Genomic DNA, 17,665 nt, shown 5'->3' on the forward strand with positions numbered 1-17,665 from the left:
CTCATACCTACCTCCTGTCAAAATGACCTACTCTCATCTCAGCTGAGCAAGAAGCAACTCATACACCAGATGATGATGAAGTTGAGCACATCTTGATTGCTGTTCTTCCAGTATGATAGTTGTACTTTCAAGTCAGAGGTGAATGGGAGAAGTAACACCCTAAACCCCAAGGACTCCAGTGTGGACTGGGATTTCAGGCCTTGGGTCTGGCAAGGATGGAAGAACCCCGACCACATGGGACTGCCCATAGCACAGGCTAAGGTGTCCTCTTTGGAATTGTTTGCCCTGTTTCCCGGCAAACTCTTTACCAGATGCTGACGTGCCAGAACCAGGAAGTGGAGCTACTTATGTCATGGGCATGTGTGAACCAGCTGGTTCCAAATTCATATGTGACACGGAAGTATTGGAATCTCTGATGACAACCCCAAATACAGAATCTAGAAAATTTCCAGAACAGTTCTGACTGATAGGTCCTTAACGTCCCCAAATCTGCTTAAGACCTTAAGGACCTTTGCACACCTCCATGGACACTTGGGCTAAATGTGAAGTCATGATCCGTTATTGGACTGTTTTTAGGGAGAAGTCTGCTGTTGGGCTGCCCCTGTCCCCAGGCTGTGCCTTTCAACCCGATCACTTCACCCCTGGAAGTGGAGGGTAGATTGTATCTGGAAGAGGCTGCTGTATTTTACTTCCAGCAACATATGGCCGCTTGGTCTCTAGTCCATATTCGTCAGGTGTCCTGAAGAGGGAACAGGAAGCATTCTAGTCTGATCAGTGTCCATCAGAACCATAGCCCTGGGTTTTAAACTTCCTTGAAAGATCCAAGAATAATTCTCGAGTGAATATATTTGTGCTGCAGATTGTGGAGAACTTTGAACTGGATATGTTTTTAGTCTCTCTCTCCCCACCCTATCTCCTTGACCTCAAAGTCAGTCTTGGGCTGTATTTAATAGCAGCAGTGCTTTTTTTCTCTTTATATTTGTAACTGTAATTCCCATCAGTTGGAAAAATTAAGAAATTTCTGGAACTTTAAAAGCCTATTACCAGTCACTCATCTTACCCCACTCTGGAGAGAGCTGTCCTTTTCCTTTATCACTGACATTTAGCCACACACTGGCACCCTCATCCCAGCTGGTATATTTAGTGCCATCCTTCTGTTCCAAGGAACTTGGTATTTTTTCCTCTTCACAGTTCAGCTGGCAGGAAGCCGCAGTGCTCAAAAGTTTCCTTATATCGATAATTAAAGGGACAAGAGCCAGTTAGGATCACTACACCCAGAGTTTGACCTACTTCTTTTCTCACATCTGTTCACATAACACATGCAGAAAAGAACTCGGTTTTCCTGCCAGCAAGTCCAAACCTTTCCACTGGGCTCTGAAAGGCTTGGCTGGATACCTGGCTCCAGTGAAGGCTTCAAGAGCTGAATCCTTGAGACGAAATGGAACACTCCATGAGGCTGCCTGCGTGTCCAGGCCCTTAAACGCCCTTGCTGCTTTGTAGCAGGGCCTGCGTCGATGGGAATGCCTGGCTTGGATCGTCCAGTTCCCCAGCTTTTAGTGTTCAGCCTATCAAGCAGGGACCATTTGTCAGTTGTGTTTGCAGGCTGTGACCCTTTATGGTGCTTCTTCATCCTAACTTCTCCCTTGGTGATTTAATTACTTAAATGGCACGTGTACCAATAAAAAAAACCACTGTCAGCCACATGGCATTCATCACACTCTGACTGTAAAAAGCCAACCAGATCAACAGGAGCACCTTTCAGAAGGAAGAATGACTCTGATTCTTAGCTTCCGAGTACCGTACTGACAAACTGGGGAGGATAATGATCGTTAAATCCTAAAGAATATTGTGTTATGGATGGGTTTAGAGTTTCCAAGTGGCATTTTTAATAGGTCTGTAAAGGTGTTTGGTCTACAAAGACACTGAGAGGAGGAGGAGGGGGAGAAAACACATCTGAAACCTTTTAACATTAACCTTGCATGAAACCATTTATTTGCTCAGTTTATTTTCTTTTTTATATGCATTTATGTAAGTGGGAACCAGGTTTATGGGAGGTAAGTGATTGTGGAAGCAGGTTGTGCTGGCTGGATGGACTAGCTGCTTTTTTGTGGGGGCTGGGGGATCTAAAGACAAGTCTGTGAAAGAATGCAAGGGTGTGTTGACAGGAGCCCCTGACCGTGTGTGTATGTGTGTGTTTCCCTCCAGGCGGGGAGGAACAGGTGTTTGAGAATTCCCCGGTCCCAGATGAAAGGTCCGCCCTGTACTCCGGCGTGCACAAGAAGCCCTTTTTCTTTGATGCTTCTCCTGAGAAACCCCCAGAAGATGACTCAGACTCTCTCACCACTGCTCCATCGTCCAGTAGCCTGGACACCTGGGGTGCCGGCCGCAAATTGGTCAAAACCTTCAGCAAAGGAGAGAGCCGGGGCCTGATCAAGCCCCCCAAGAAGATGGGGACGTTCTTCTCGTACCCGGAAGACGACAAGGCCCAGAAGGTGTCCCGCTCCCTCACCGAGGGGGAGATGAAGAAGGGGCTTGGGTCCCTGAGCCACGGGGTAAGTACTGATGGTCTCTGCTTCTATGACAGCCACCGTCGGCGACACCACCTCCTGGCATCTCTGGAGGAGGTGCAGAGTGTCCGGAAGCAGATCCGCTTGAAGAAGACGGACGCTAATCACTCGTGTTCCAGAGCTTTCCTCTGCCAGCGCCCCTCCAGGAAGGGCGTCCACAGTGCCACCTGCGACCTGCAGCTGCTCCGGCAGAAACCCAAAGGGGGCGGGGGCTGCGGCGGCCCTGGCAGGAGGGCACGCGGGCGCCCCACGGTCAGCGAGTTCAATGTCACCTACGTGGTGGAGCGCAGCCTGTACAGCCACCTGAACCTGACCCAGCTAGTGCGTCCTGCCGCGGACAGGACCCTGAGCAAGGCTGAGAAGCAGGACCTGAGGCGGTGCTTGCTGGAGGAGGAGGAGGAGGCCAAGAGGAAGTGGGCCGCCACGGTGGACCGCTGTACTAAGAGGGTTCTCTTGAGAATCCACCAGAAGTCCGTGAGTCACCCAGACGGTCCCAGGATGGCTTTGTCATTTCTGTGACGTTCAGTCAAGCATTATGGCCTCTCTTGCCGGGAGCCTGGCTCCCTCCCTCTCTTCTGGTCCCTCGCTCCATCACCTCCATTCCTAACCCTACTTCTCTTAAAGGAATGGCTCCTCCCTTCTTTCTCATCTGCCCTCTTGCCAGCTGAAGCTGTTGGATTTTTAATGCAAGTCGCTCAGTTGTGTTCGACTCTTTGCAACCCCATGGACTGACCATACAGTCCGTGGGATCCTTCAGGCCAGAATCCTGGAGTGGGTGGCCGTTCTCTTCTCCAGGGGAATCTTCCCAACCCAGGGATCAAACTCTGGTCTCCCGCATTGCAGGCTGAGCCACCAGGGAAGCCTTAAAACCTAAACATTGAAACTGATTCAGAGAAGGGCTCTCAGAGTACAGGGTGGGGTTTGGCCTTCTAGAAGTGGCTGCCTTGAGTCCCAGCCATCCTGTCACTTGACCGCAAGAAGCTGATTCAAAACAGAAGGACGTTTTGCCCTACAAGGAGGTGTCTCTTCTCCAGTTAATGAGAACAATAAGAACTAGCTCACAGCAGATTGGCATCACCGTGCTCACCAATTTAAAAAACATTGTGAAATACATTTATGTCTGGGGGACAAAGGGAAAGTTCTCCAATCTAAAAGGAAAGAAAAATTAGGGCTCTTTTGTTTTACTTAAGTATATTTGATGTGATTATCTTTCTAAACAAAAGGGCCTTCCACTGCCCCATATATTCTTCTGTACCTAGCAAGGAATAAGGTACTGACTTTCAAATAAGAAAATGGTCTTCAATTTCATTACTGAATTAAGACTTGGTGAAATTTATTTTTAGGGTAAGACTTATATTGAACTGGAGAATATAAGTATTTCCCCGTGGAAATTACCACTCAACTTTTAGTTTGCACAAGAGCCTATATAAAACGACACAGGATGAGGCTGAACTGTGGGCTTGTGGCCCCTGGCGCCCTGCTTAATCCATGTGGGGCTGCTGGCCTGTCCCCTTTCGAAGGTCTGAAGGAATAGACTGTGTTGCTGCCCCCATGGTGGCTTCTCCCAGAGTTCTTCACATTTGTAAGATGTACTTCCCGGGGTGGTTACTGTAATCTAAATTCATTCAATCAAGTTCTGCTTTTGTGGTCAGCGCCATCCTTGTATAATGCTTACATCCGTACCAGCCCTTAGGTCTTCCAAATATCCCCACATGTTGACTTTCTCATTAGGTCTCACTTTCCATTTTTTTTTCACCTTCTTGTAAATCTTGCAACACTTTTAATGTTATCAGTAATAGCTTTTGCTCTGGTTCTTTGTCTTGGCAGCAGTTGTGGTTGGTTTTGTTTTTGTTTTAAAGTAATAGTTCTTTGTTACTATTTCTTGTTATCACCCCTTCAGTTCTGACCCACAGATCTTTTGGAAAATACTTGTGGCCGCCTAGTCTTGGTATAATTTCTTGTGTGTTTTTGTTTGTTTTTACCTTCAGAGGTGTTCTACCTAGTTTACTTGCCTCCGTACCTTGACAGATCAGATCCACTTCTCTGTGAATGGATGGCTCACCCCTGTGAGTTTAAATCAGATAAAATGGAGGAGTTTTGCAACTGACTTGAGTTGCTCGCTCATATATATCCCTTATATTATTTATATTGCGAATGATACAACATCCTCAGAACCTTCTCTTTAGAAGTTGTATCTCTAAGATTTGTGCCATTGGAGGGCCCGTGATTAATTCTTCATTGACTTGAGTATGGACACTTGGACAAGCTTGTTTTTGTGTACTGACTCCGCCACTTGTAAAAGTGGCACTCTGTAACCTCTGTGCCCAGCATCAACCTGATACTGGGTATTTTTTTGAAATACTGTGAGCTTGAGGCAGTACTGGACAGTTCTGATACTTGCTGAAATACGTGTTCAGTGCTAAATTAGAAATTTGAACATACTGTTTCTTGTCATTGTACCATCAAGAAAACACAATTTAATTATTCAGAGAACATAGGGGAGTATTCGTGTTTTTGTTTTTCTGTTGTCTTTGGCCATGCTGTGTGGCATATGGAGTCTTAGTTCCCCGACCCAGGATCAGACCCATGTCCCCTGTGGTAGAAGCGCAGGCTTTCACCCCTGTTGTTAAATATTTTAACAACAGAAGAGGGGTTTTCGTTTTTGTTTTTAAGAGGTTAAGATAAGTTCTTTGCTTGGTTCACTTAAGTCTTTTCCATTCTTCTTGTCATATCTCTCTTTCATTTTATTCAAAAGTATACTTTCCTTTACTCTTCACCTTAATCTTTTTGTCTTTTAAAATATGCCATATTTGCTTGATGAAACCTCAGGGAAATGACAATGCTTTGTACTCACTGGAAACGGTCATTTGTCTTGCTTTTTATTTGCTCATTCAATTTTGTTTGGGGGAACAGACATGCATGACATTTTGGAATTTTGTCCATTTAAAAAAAAAAATCCAACCTCCCCCCAAAACATGTTTTCAACTGCATGACCATTCCATTGACTGGCTCTCCTCATCCACAAGCATCTATCTAAAATTTTCTTGTAATTTCTGTACAGGAGATGTTTGAACTTGAAAAGCTTCATGGAAGCTTTATTTATGTAGACCACTGAAGTCAAAGATTGGTTTACTTTCTGTTACTCTTCTGTTTTCTGTGTTGAAAGAATGCTGCTTCAAGAACTACTTGATCTAATAGAAAAGGTTACAGATTAGTTCAAGCAGTGCTGTTAAATTTGGTTCATCCTTCATACAGAAGAATCAGTTCCAAATATCTTAGCCTATCACTGGGAGAAGTTTTAGTTGGCAGTTAAGAAAACCAGTCCACTCCTTCCTCTGTACTTCTTATTTTAGGGAAAAATGCATGCAGCAGGCTTATAAAGACAGAAATAAGCTTCTAATTTATTGCAGTTATAGTTTCCACATAAATTCTTTGTCAGTTACTTCACGTGCATCAGAAATAACATGCCGGGCTCCAGTGGTGCAGTCAGCATTGGAATTCAAAGCAGGGGGGCACGAGGGACATAAAATGATGAGGCATCTGGACGCCATACTGCGTCTGTGGAGCCCCGAGTCACAGGAAAGCAACTGGGATAAAATGACTGCTTTTGCAGAAACGAGAAAATGTATTTGGCACTATACGCTGGAAAGGGAAAGTTAAAGTTAAAAGTCAGCCCTGAGAGATGGTCATGACATTGCTTGCAGATGAGGGGGTTTGGTGATGATTTTGTTTACAGAGGTATTGTGTCTTTTTATAGAATAGATATAGGTCTGAGTAAGTTGTAAGGGAAATCACATTGTCCATTGATATTCATATAAAATGAAAGTAATGTCTATTGGAAGTCGTGTCTATGGTAGACTATTTAAAACGGCAGCCATAGCTTTGATGAAGGAGAACAGTTGTGTGCCATCCTGGATGTTGGTTATCCTGAAATGCCTCCTGTAGCACTTTCTTCTCCCGGCCTTTCTTTCTGTCATACCAGCTCTCGCTCACTTATGGGTCCATTCTTAGGATTGCTGTAGTTTTACAGTTGAAGATCCCAGAATATAAGGCTCAGAACTAAGCTCTAGTTCTTTACTCACGTATTTAGAATGTCGACTAAATCTCGACCTCAGTACAACAGTTGCCAGGACAAGCTACCGTATTCTCAGTGTGGTGTTGATGGTCGATGGTTCAGTCATTCAGCTGTGTCCAATTCTTTGAGATCCTATGTACTGTAGCCCACCAGGGTCTTCTGTCCATGGGATTCTCTAGACAAGAACATTGGAGGGAGTTGCCATTCAGCCGTGTCCAATTCTTTGAGATCCTATGTACTGTAGCCCACTAGGCTCTTCTGTCCATGGGATTCTCTAGACAAGAATACTGGAGGGAGTTGCCATTTCCTTCTCCAGGGGCTCTTCCCAAACCAGGGATTAAACCCATGTCTCCTGTATTGCAGGCAGATTCTTTACTGCTGAGCCACTAGGGAGTGTCTGCTTTGTGCCAGACAGTGTGCTAAAAGTCTTAAATATAGGATATAGACAGTATTTTACTAATGAAGAAACCAGAGCTCAGAGAGTTTAAGTTCTTTACCTGTGGTCACACAGGAAGTTAAGTGGTAGAACCGGGATTTGGATCCGTATCTTTGTGATTCCAAAACTCTAGGCATTTTCCTTCCTGGATGTTCTCACTTTCTCAGTTCAGTTAATATATACCTGAAAGTGAAAGTTGTTCAGTCGTGTCCAGCTCTTTGCAACCCCATGGACTACACAGTCCATGGAATACTCCAGGCCAGAATACTGGAGTGGGTAGCCTGTCCTTTCTCCAGCGAATCTTCCCGACCCAGGAATTGAACCGGGGTCTCCTACCTTGCAGGCGGATTCTTTACCAACTGAGCTGCCAGGGAAGCTGCAGAATATATACCTGAGGTGTATTTATTTTCAGTAAGCAATGTTTATAGGATACATTATGCTTTTCTGTTCATTTCTTCCATTTAATAGCTGTTAATTGGAGTTCTCAGGGAAACAAGTAATACAAAACATTGGCACCCAAATCTGTTATTCAGATTTTATTACCAATTGCTTTAGAAGATAATAGATTGTAACCAAAATTAGTATGCTTTGAGTTTCTCCTTTTTCTTAGATTTGGGGGTTGCAGGGGGTAGGGGTAAGGATGGGGATGCTTGTGCTGGAAAAGCAACAGAGAGTTCAAAGTTCTGGGAATATAACAGCACTGAAGCATAAGCAGTTCCTTTCAGTTTGAAACCAACCAGAAGGAGATTAAAGTTTTCATTCTTTATAACACCAATGGTTTTCCTATTGAAATTAATAGGAAAGGCAGTCACGGAATCAGTCTTTTTCTTTCTGGGCAAATGTGGTGTCTTTACTTCGTACACTCTGAGGAAGGGGTCATAAGTGATTAAGTTGGGCAGTTAGATGGGAGAGTTATCAGCATTTTTGGCTAGGTCAGTAAAGCAACGAGTGAGTAATCCTCTGGGCCTGATTGGACTTTACTTGTAAACATAGCCTTTTCCTCCATCTGAGTGATTTAAAACTAAACAAAACAAGAGGCTGTTAGAAAGGCCTGCTTTCAGTGGACTTCAGAGCTGGGTTTCCAAGACTGCTTTGCGCACACGGGTTTTCTAAGACATGTTCCCTTGTTATTAATCCTGTGGCCAATATTAAGGGGAATAGAGAAGGGAAATTCTGTGGCTAAGAGACAGGGCATCTTGAGCAATTAACATATATTTGGTATTTTTGCATTGTGTGTATATATATATGTATATATTTTTTTTAAACCAGTTGGTTTTTGCATGTGAAGGGGACTCTGAACCTGTGGTGCAGGCATAGTTCCAGCGGCCCGTGGAAGGGCAAAATGAGTGACGACGTCTCCTTATAACATGAACCATGTGTTTTTTCCGTCATTTCTCCTTTCTTACTCATCCTGTAGCACGTTTGTGGTCCAGTGACATTCTGCAAACGGGACGTGTGTTGGGTCAGTGCACTGTTCGGCGACTTAAACATAACTGGATTATTTCTGCCCCCCCTTCTTTCCACAGAGAACCTGCAGTTTTGGAGGATTTGACTTGACAAATCGTTCTCTGCACATTGGAAGTAATAATTCGGACCCAATGGTGAGTACACATCAGAAGGGAGGGAAAAGGTTTGGATTCAAGTGATGTGGTGGACACAGTTTCATATTTAGTGTTTTTGAGAATCGATACTAGGTAACCATCCTCCGGGGATCCTAAATCATGTTTGGAGAGAAGCCTAGTTTCACCATCTTAAAGACTCTTTTTGGTTTCATATGGAATGAAAGATGACCATCTCTCTCTTTGCAGGAACACCATTTCTTTAATGTCTTGGTTCCCAGGTTTCTTCAAGTCACAAGTCCAGAGGAGTTTGATTTCTGCAGTCTTAGTCATTGGTGCTCCCATGCTTTCTGTTCACAACAGTTGCACGTGTATGTGACTGTTACACGTGGGTAGTGCCACAGGAGAGAGCCCTGTGATTTGGGTTCCAAGAGTGTGAGCCAGCATTTCTGAAAACCAGCCTTATCATAGGCCATGTGTGCAGCTCTGCACTAAGCTTAGGACCTCCTGATCTGGAGTGTCCTGAAATGAACCCAGTCCCCTGGGGGCCAAAGCAAACCAGACTCCTCTGAGCCAAGCTTACTGCCTTTTCAGACTTGTCTCTGAATCACAGTCTGGGGTCAGGCCCCCACTGTGGTGTACAGGTTTTCCTTCAACTTTACCTTCTGAGATTCCCAAGGATGTCGGTGTGTTTTCCATACAGTTTTGTTTTCCCCTTGTGCATTTTATCGTGAAGCTGTGAAATCAGGATTCTGTGCTTTATATCCGTTATGATCATGTGTCAGCTAAAGCACCCATCTATGATATTTTTGTAGTGTCTGAGAATTTCGTGGGAGAATAAAATTATTTTATTTAGATATCAAATTTTATTGATTCATAAACCAATAATTTTATCTGGTCAATCTTTTAAAAAATGAAAGTATAATTTCTTTTTTCTTTCTCCAAGGGAAAGTCTTTTTTTTTTTTTCCCCTAATATAAAATAGAATGAGAAGTGACTACAATTGAACTTGTTCAGGGAAAAATAAATTTATGCATGGTTAGGAGTTGACCACACGAAATGCTTCAGTGATATAAATCTGATCAGGTGATGGACTTCTAATGATTGAGTTTTGCCATTTTGTTCCTACCACTTTCTTGGGTGACTCAGTAGTATTATCCTTTTTTTCTTCCCCATGCTGAGATTAAGTGAACACTGGTTCATCTAAATCATTCTTTATTGATGAAACACAGTCCCCTTGGGTATTTAAACTGGTGGGAAAAAATGCAATAGGAGAAGAATATATCATACTAAGTTTAAATAAAACTAACTCATATTCCACTTTAAACAAATAAACATAAGCCAGTTAGTCAGTAGCTTTAATTTTTAATCATAAAGATAAATAACAGCACTGAGTTAACATAAGAAAAATGTGGAGATCCTGGGGCATGCCAACATTTTGCTGAGAGGTAGGACATTCATGGTTTGAATAATAAAACCTGTTTTGGGGCTTCATTTTCTGTGATTAAAGATACTTAATAAATTTTGTTTTGCAGGGTAAAGAAGGAGATTTTGTGTATAAAGAAGTAATCAAATCACCCACTGCCTCCCGAATCTCTCTTGGAAAAAAGGTGAAATCCGTGAAAGAGACAATGAGGAAGAGAATGTCTAAAAAATATAGCAGCTCTGTCTCTGAGCAGGTATGTGACAGTCAAGCAAATACCCTCTTGCTTCTCTCGCATAACAAAAAAAGGTGGGGGTGGTCTGTCTTGAGATTTTCAGTGGTGCTAAATACATTCATTGGCATTAACCAGGCTCCAGGACCATGCCTAGTTTGTGTAGACAAACAGTGGATTCAGCAAATATTTATTAAGCACTTAGGGTCATGCGAGCACCAGGCTTGGTGCTGGGAATACAAATCAGGTCCTGTGTTCTATGTACAGATGAGCAAAAGAGACATGTAAAGAAATGATTATTCTGTAGTAAAAATAAGCACAAAATTTAGAAAACAAAGGAAGGATTTTATTTTCTAAAATATCCCTGCCTTCAAAATGGATGTCACCAGAATCAAACCTTAAAGAGACACTCAAATTTTCTTATGAAGCAGACTTTTCAAATAAATGTAGTGTAAGTTGTTCTTAGGAGCACATAGCAAGTCAGAGAAATAAACTGAGAAAGTGTTTCCTAGCTGCAGGACTTACATAATAATCGTGTTTCTGCAGGGGGGTATGTGTTCACTAAATAGCTTTATCTGCAAACATTAAGATATCACAGAATTGACAACACCTCCTCCCCCAGTTCTATAATTTCATCACTAGGAACATGACCTTCTTTTTATGGGTGGAAGGAATAAAGACACTTGGAAAGCTGGGCCTGAGATAATTCTGACCATTAAAATTTCAAAACACTCTCCTCTGACACCTTTATAGTGTTCTTTCTGTAGTCTGCTGAAGTCCCCCTGTGTGAGCTGGTTGTCTAACTTGAAATAAGTAGGTAATGCCGCTTTAGCCACAAAATGAAACAGACATTTTTGCTCAGCTGCTGCCCTCTAGTGGACACGGTGAGCTAAATTCCGTGTCTGAATCACTCAGCACCGGCTAGCCCAGCCTCCTGCCCTGTGCTTCAAACAAAGCCTGTGCATCTTCTGTTTATTATAGTGGTTCTCATGGGGTATTGGGGGTGGGGGTGGTGATTTTGCTCCCCCCACCATCCCCAGGGCATCGGCTGGGGACATTTTTGATACTTGCAATGGGTTAGGGTGGAGTGGCGTTGAGGATGCATCCTACAAGGCACAGGGCAGGCCTCTGCAACAAAGAATGAACCATGCAAAATACCGAGAGTGCCCAGGTTGAGACATGAGACACTGGGGCTTGTTATACCTACAGGGGATGTCTGGCTTCCTCCGGACTCCCTGAATGTTACCCTTATTCTTTTCCTTTCTTGCCCCTATGGATGTGGGAGTGATGGAAAGTCTATATTTCTACCCAGCAATGAGACAGACTGCACATGCATCTGTGAGACAGACTACATGCCAATGAAAGCATGAATTTAAAGCACTTACTATTTAGTTGATTTTTCCCCCCAGATTGAAATATCTACTAAAAGCTCTTGTAAACATATTCCTAGGGTTTTTTTTTTTTTGCTTTGTGGATCATTAGCATATAGCGTTCATGTCATTTTGAGCATTTCTCTGTAATTTTACTACTATATAGATGCCTTGTATTTTTATTTTCCTGTTTATTTGGAACAGTCGTTTCACAAAAGCAAAAAAAGAAGGAATCATTATAGTGCTTTTTAGAGAAAGGAAATTAACATTGTAAGGCTTAAAAAAAAATCTTTTTACTAAATATATCAACTCTTCTGGTAAGGATTTTTGTCTGCTCTGTTCCTGCTATATGCCCAGCATCTGAAATAGTACCTGTGGTATTCAATAAATGTGATGAATGAATTAACAATTTTTAAGAGCCTTATGAACATACACTATCAGAGATGTATATTTCATATTGCTGTTTTTCAAAATGTGAGGTTTTTTTCTAGAAGAATTTTTAGAAGATTTTAATTGGATAGGTGGTTTATTTTATGATTCAGAAGAGAGGAATGAAAACCAACCTCCTCAGGAATTCATCCTTTGCAGCTTCAGTAACTTCCTAATAATGCGCCTCTCTCTATTGTTGTTGCTGAGGTTGTTTGCTCTCTTTTCTTAAATGGAAAACAGAAGTGTGTTTTGGATCAGAAGCTGCCCTTTTGATTGTCCTCAAAAGTTTGCAGGGCCCCGCAGAATCTCTCAGAGCCCTTCTGATGATTCGGCACTATGCAAATAACAGGTTTCGTTCAGCTGGTTTTGTGCTCACGTGGCTGTGTAGTATGACAGAGACTGTTCTGTTTGGGCAAGTAAACCATTCTGACTGCAGACTTTTAAAAACGTGGTAGTGTCTGTCTATATAGCACTTCAAATCAAATGAGCATGTGACACATGCAAATGAGGGCCTGCCAAATTAATGGATACCGAGCCACCCCAAAAGCGAGAAGTTCTGCTGAGTCACTGCTGTCACCATTCGGATCTAAAAGAGGCTTGACAGTTTTTACTAACAACAAACTAGAAGAAGTCAATGAAGCTAAACTCGTAGGGTGACTTACGGAAACTGTATTTTAGACAGAAAAATGGTATGTTTGAGGTACAGTTGACCTTTGAAAACACAGGTTTGAACTGCACAGGTCATCTCATGGGTGGATTTTTTTCAGTAGTAAACTCTACAGCACTGTACAACCTGCTGCTGCTGCCTCTGCTGCTAAGACGCTTCAGTCGTGTCCGACTCTGGTTGTCTGAATCCACAAATGTGGAACTACAGATAAAGAGAGCCGACTGCAAGTCGGGTCAGCACCCCTAACCCCTGTGTTGTTCGAGGGTCAACTGTGTATCTGGGTCCTAAGTGGGTATTTTATTAGCCAATTTCAATAATTTGTGTAAATAGAAATATAAAAATCTGATCTCTATTTTTAAAAACAAAAACAAGGAATACACTTTTTTTTAATGTAGAAATTTCCCTTCAAATAGATAAAATATTTTCTGATAGTACTTCCGGATACTACATCACTAGTGGATTGTATTTGATCTACATTTGAGGTCCAGCTTTGTGGCCCAGATGGTAAAAAATATGCCTGCAATGTGGGAGACCCAGGTTCAATCCCTGGGTCAAGAAGATCCCCTAGAGAAGGGAATGGCTACCCACTCCAGTATTCTTGCCTGGAGAATTCCATGGACAGAGGAGCCTGGTGGGCTGCAGTACATGGGGTTGCAAAGAGTTGGACATGACTGCGCTGCTAACACTTTATTACTGAACTAGGGAGTATGCAAAGAGCCTCTAAGCCTTTAACGAAATGTTTTGTCTCCAAGGTAGAGAGGTTTTTTTTTTCAAGAACATCTATTAGAGCATGAAAAACACTTTTTGAGTGCTTAATTAATAGTTATTTGAGCTACAACTTGAAGATGAAGCAGGATATAGATTAAAAAGAAGGTGTATTTTGGGTAAAAGCATCAGACATGAGTATAAAGATGAATTTGATTGATTTGGTTGCTAAACAACTGTGTATTACAAAAAGATACACATCCCCTCTGACGAATGTAATTTTGTCGAAACTCATTTCAGGATTCAGGCCTTGATGGGATGCCGGGCTCCCCTCCGTCCTCTCAGCCTGACAGTGAACACATGGACAAGCCCAAGCTCAAAGCCGGAGGTTCTGTGGAAAGTCTGCGGAGTTCTCTGAGCGGTCAAAGCTCGATGAGTGAGTCCAGTTTGCAATCATAGATGATTTCCTTGGCGTCTAAGTCAGACTTTTGCTGAGTGTCAGGTTCAGGCAATTTAAAGATAAATAAGACCGAGTTCTTACCCTCAGGGTGCTGTTACAGAGACAGACCTGAAAAATACCTGGCCCTAGAGTCCTGTTTGTTTAGTAGCCGATGTCTAGCAGTAGCATAAACAAGAGGGTAATGATTTTGGTCGGAGGGGAGAGAGAGGAAAGCACGTTAGCGGAAGATATGGAAACTGAAGGGAGGAAGTCAAGGGGAAACACTGATGACAGTGACCAGCAGAATAAAGGGAGCTGACCAGGGTTCTGCAGCGCACACGTTTCTTTCCTGACCTCTGGGCGCATCCTCCACCTGCAATAGCAACCAGCGATCTTCTGACCACTTTTTTGTCTTAAGAGATTTTGGTAGAAATCTCTCATCAGTGCATTGCCCTCTGCCATGTTCTTTGTCGTGGTGAATCCGATTCCTTTATTAGCATGTTAGTGGGGGGTTAGTAAAAGAGAAGACCAGTGCTTCTCTCCAATTGGCAATCTTTAATCAAAAAAATGTTTTAGTGCAGAATTCAACACAATAACGTGACATTATTTTCCCCTGGTGCATTTGGTGTAGTGGGATGTCCCGATAATTCTCTTCTGGTTTTACAAAGAAAGCTAATGTCTTCTTAACTTTTATGAATATAAAATGTTGATGAAAACTTTATTAGTAATCTTAGTTTTAGTCAACTAAGAACCGGGGGTTGGGGGGGAGATGAAAGGAGAATGACAAATGTCCCTGAAACACACACTGTTGAACCACTCCTAACCCAATGGTGGTGTTGGCTGAGCACTGTGGGGGAAGAGACCCAAGTTTAAACCCACTACTTAAAAAGCATTTGGCTTTGGGCAAGTTACTTGACCTCTTTGAGCTTCCTCATCTGTAAAATGGGGTAAAGACAGTATGCCTGACAAATGGGAGGTTATGAAGGTTAAGGCTGTTGTCCTCTATCAGAGAGTTTCCATGTCACTTGGCTTCCCTGGTCATAAAGATAACTGCTGGAGTCCCCTGTCCAATTAGGGGCTTGATTAGGGAGAACACTCAGAAAACTCAGATCGTCCCCTGGCCTCTGCTCAGGTCAGGCTCATGACTGCCTTCCTCTGGCCCTTACCTTCCTAGTCTGTGATAGCGTCAGAGTCGCCAGCTTTGCTGTGCAGGGAATTTGCATTGACCCAAGTTCTGCATGTGTTCCCTACAGGTGGTCAGACAGTGAGCACCACCGATTCCTCGACCAGCAATAGGGAGAGTGTCAAGTCGGAAGATGGTGATGACGAGGAGCCCCCGTACCGGGGCCCGTTCTGTGGGCGCGCCAGGGTGCACACCGACTTCACGCCCAGCCCCTACGACACAGACTCCCTCAAGCTCAAGGTGTGTGTTTACTTGACCTCAGAGCAGTCACCCCAGGTGCCCTGTGGCTTTAGGACCCGTTCTCTTCTCCTTTGTGTTGAATGCTGACCTCTTGTGGTGCAGACTGGCCAACGCATCTGCTCCTTTGATACATTGGTCTCTTCTGCAGTGAAAAACCAGAGAACCAGCCTGCCTTTAGGGATAGAGGCGGGTCTTGTGTTAATTCTGTCTTATCACCACGCTGGCCCTGTCTTCTGACCCCAGCTTCCCTCTAGAATTCCCACTGCCCTTCACCTTCCAGTCTCAGTGCTTTTGCCAACTGAAAGGACATGACTGACTGACTTCACTGATGTGATCAGTGACGTCCTTATGGAGCAGATGGGATTTCACAAAATGTATGAAGTGAGTATAGAGCAGGGGTTACCACTGACCTCTGATTGGCAGGAATTTTTTCTCCAAGAAGTAGGAGCTCTCTGGGTGAGGGCAAGGCCTTCAGAGAGCCAGGTGCCCACCCAGCCGTGAGCCCTGGTGGACACCTTGAGCCACCATCCTCTGGGGCAGGAAGGTGGAGGGGATGGGATCTTGGGCCTCAGTGGGATCCTGCACAATCAGGAGTTCTCTCTGTGGTCTCTGCCATACTCACAATCATATCAGGTGACTCGTGGAGCCCTGATTCTAGTCTTCATAGCGTCTTCACATCACATGATTGACACTTCTGATGGATTGATGGTTCATGCTTGGAAATGTACCTAATGGAAAGATCCTTCTTCCCTGGGCCACAGAAAGGAGACATCATTGATATAATCAGCAAACCCCCCATGGGCACCTGGATGGGCCTGCTGAACAACAAGGTGGGCACGTTCAAATTCATCTACGTGGATGTGCTCAACGAGGAAGAGGAGAAGCCCAAGCGCGCCACCAGGAGGAGGAGGAAAGGGAGACCCCCTCAGCCGAAGTCAGTGGAGGACCTCCTGGATCGGATCAACCTCAAAGTCAGTTCCGTCCTGTTCTGGCAGACCCCACGTTACCTTCTCCTAAACTAAGCAAGCAAGGGCACCTTCAGGGAAGGGTGGGGTGATCTGTGTCATCCAAGAAGAATGACCCATGGCTGTGATGAGTACTATTATCCTATAGAATTAGTATTATCAGCACCGTAACACTATCCTTTACCTCCCTTGAGGGTGATAGAATAAACTCTGGGTTGAAATTTCTTCCTAGTCCAAAGAGCAACTTTCAAAGAGCTGTGAGCTTCAAGCCACTACCAGGAAAGGCAGTAAGCACAGGCTCCTGGCATCCTGACTGGCCTCTCAGAGGTCTTGAGGATTCTCCCTGCACCCCCCCCCCCCACCACCACCTTTACCCCCAGCATCTAGTAAGGTGGGTCTACATGGTATGACCTGTTTCCTCCTTGCAAAGCTATCTTGCTCCTGGGGAGGTCACAGGTCTCTCTGAGCTGGGTTTCAGTGGCTCCAGATGAAAGAAGTGTCTCCTCCACCACACGCTGGGTGGCATTGCAGGCATCAGCTCACAGCAAGGGCACAATTAAAATGCAGGCCAGTGGAGTCCACCTCAGCTTTCAGTGTACACTTTCTTAACCCATGGTTAGTGAAGTGCTCTGCTTGCCCACTGAGCTGTAGAACTGGGGGGTACAGACTGTCAGAAAGGTACTTATTAATTTTTGAATTAGCATCAGAGTGGCTGTGGACAAAGAGTTCAGGGGTTTGAGACTGGTTGGTGGTCCTGGACCATGCGGCTGAGCTGCTGACTCTCTTCTGTCTTATTTCCCTCCCAGGAGCACATGCCCACTTTCCTGTTCAATGGCTATGAAGATCTGGACACCTTTAAGCTCCTAGAGGAGGAGGACTTGGACGAGTTAAATATCAGGGACCCAGAGCACAGAGCTGTTCTCTTGACAGCAGTGGAGCTGTTACAGGAATATGACAGTAAGTCCCTCACAGCCCAGATGTGTCCAGTGAGATCCATCACGTTCTCAGGTCACCAGGAGGCTCCCGTAAGCTGCTAATATGTGCTTATGTCCCCAGAGGCCCTCATTTGATCTTTCTCTTTCCAAAATGTGAACGTGTTGGTCACTGAGTCGTGTCCAGCTCTTTGTGACCCCACAGACTGTAGCCTGCCAGGCTCCTCTGTCTGTGGAATGTTCCAGGCAAGAATACTGGAGTGGGTTGCCATTTTCTTCTCCAGGGGATCTTCCTGACCCAGGGATCGAACCCAGGGTCTCCTGTATTGCAGGCTGATTCCTTATCTGATCCACCAGGGAAGCCCTACTCTTTCCAAAGCCAAGGTCAATTTTGTATTATGTCAAACAGCACAAAGACATAGATTCCCAATGCCAATGCAGGAG

General features: G+C 44.1%; 1 protein-coding gene across 6 annotated transcripts in view; it reads left to right on the forward strand.

The window, feature by feature from the left end:
- Window positions 1–17,665, forward strand: part of SASH1 (SAM and SH3 domain containing 1) — a 259,539-nt gene that overhangs the window by 224,911 nt on the left and 16,963 nt on the right. For 4 of the 6 annotated variants that reach the window (XM_027551788.1, XM_027551787.1, XM_027551790.1 and 1 more), the window contains 7 exons: window positions 2,206–3,041; window positions 8,605–8,679; window positions 10,172–10,315; window positions 13,763–13,898; window positions 15,155–15,324; window positions 16,086–16,295; window positions 17,096–17,246. In XM_027551788.1, the coding sequence (XP_027407589.1) occupies window positions 2,206–3,041; window positions 8,605–8,679; window positions 10,172–10,315; window positions 13,763–13,898; window positions 15,155–15,324; window positions 16,086–16,295; window positions 17,096–17,246 (1,722 nt within the window). The remainder of the gene's footprint in view (window positions 1–2,205; window positions 3,042–8,604; window positions 8,680–10,171; window positions 10,316–13,762; window positions 13,899–15,154; window positions 15,325–16,085; window positions 16,296–17,095; window positions 17,247–17,665) is intronic. The other 2 variants (XM_027551789.1, XM_027551792.1) reach the window with 1 other exon arrangement.

This window comes from Bos indicus x Bos taurus, chromosome 9 (genome assembly GCF_003369695.1).
Source record: "Bos indicus x Bos taurus breed Angus x Brahman F1 hybrid chromosome 9, Bos_hybrid_MaternalHap_v2.0, whole genome shotgun sequence".
In the NCBI taxonomy this organism is placed as follows: domain Eukaryota; kingdom Metazoa; phylum Chordata; class Mammalia; order Artiodactyla; family Bovidae; genus Bos; species Bos indicus x Bos taurus.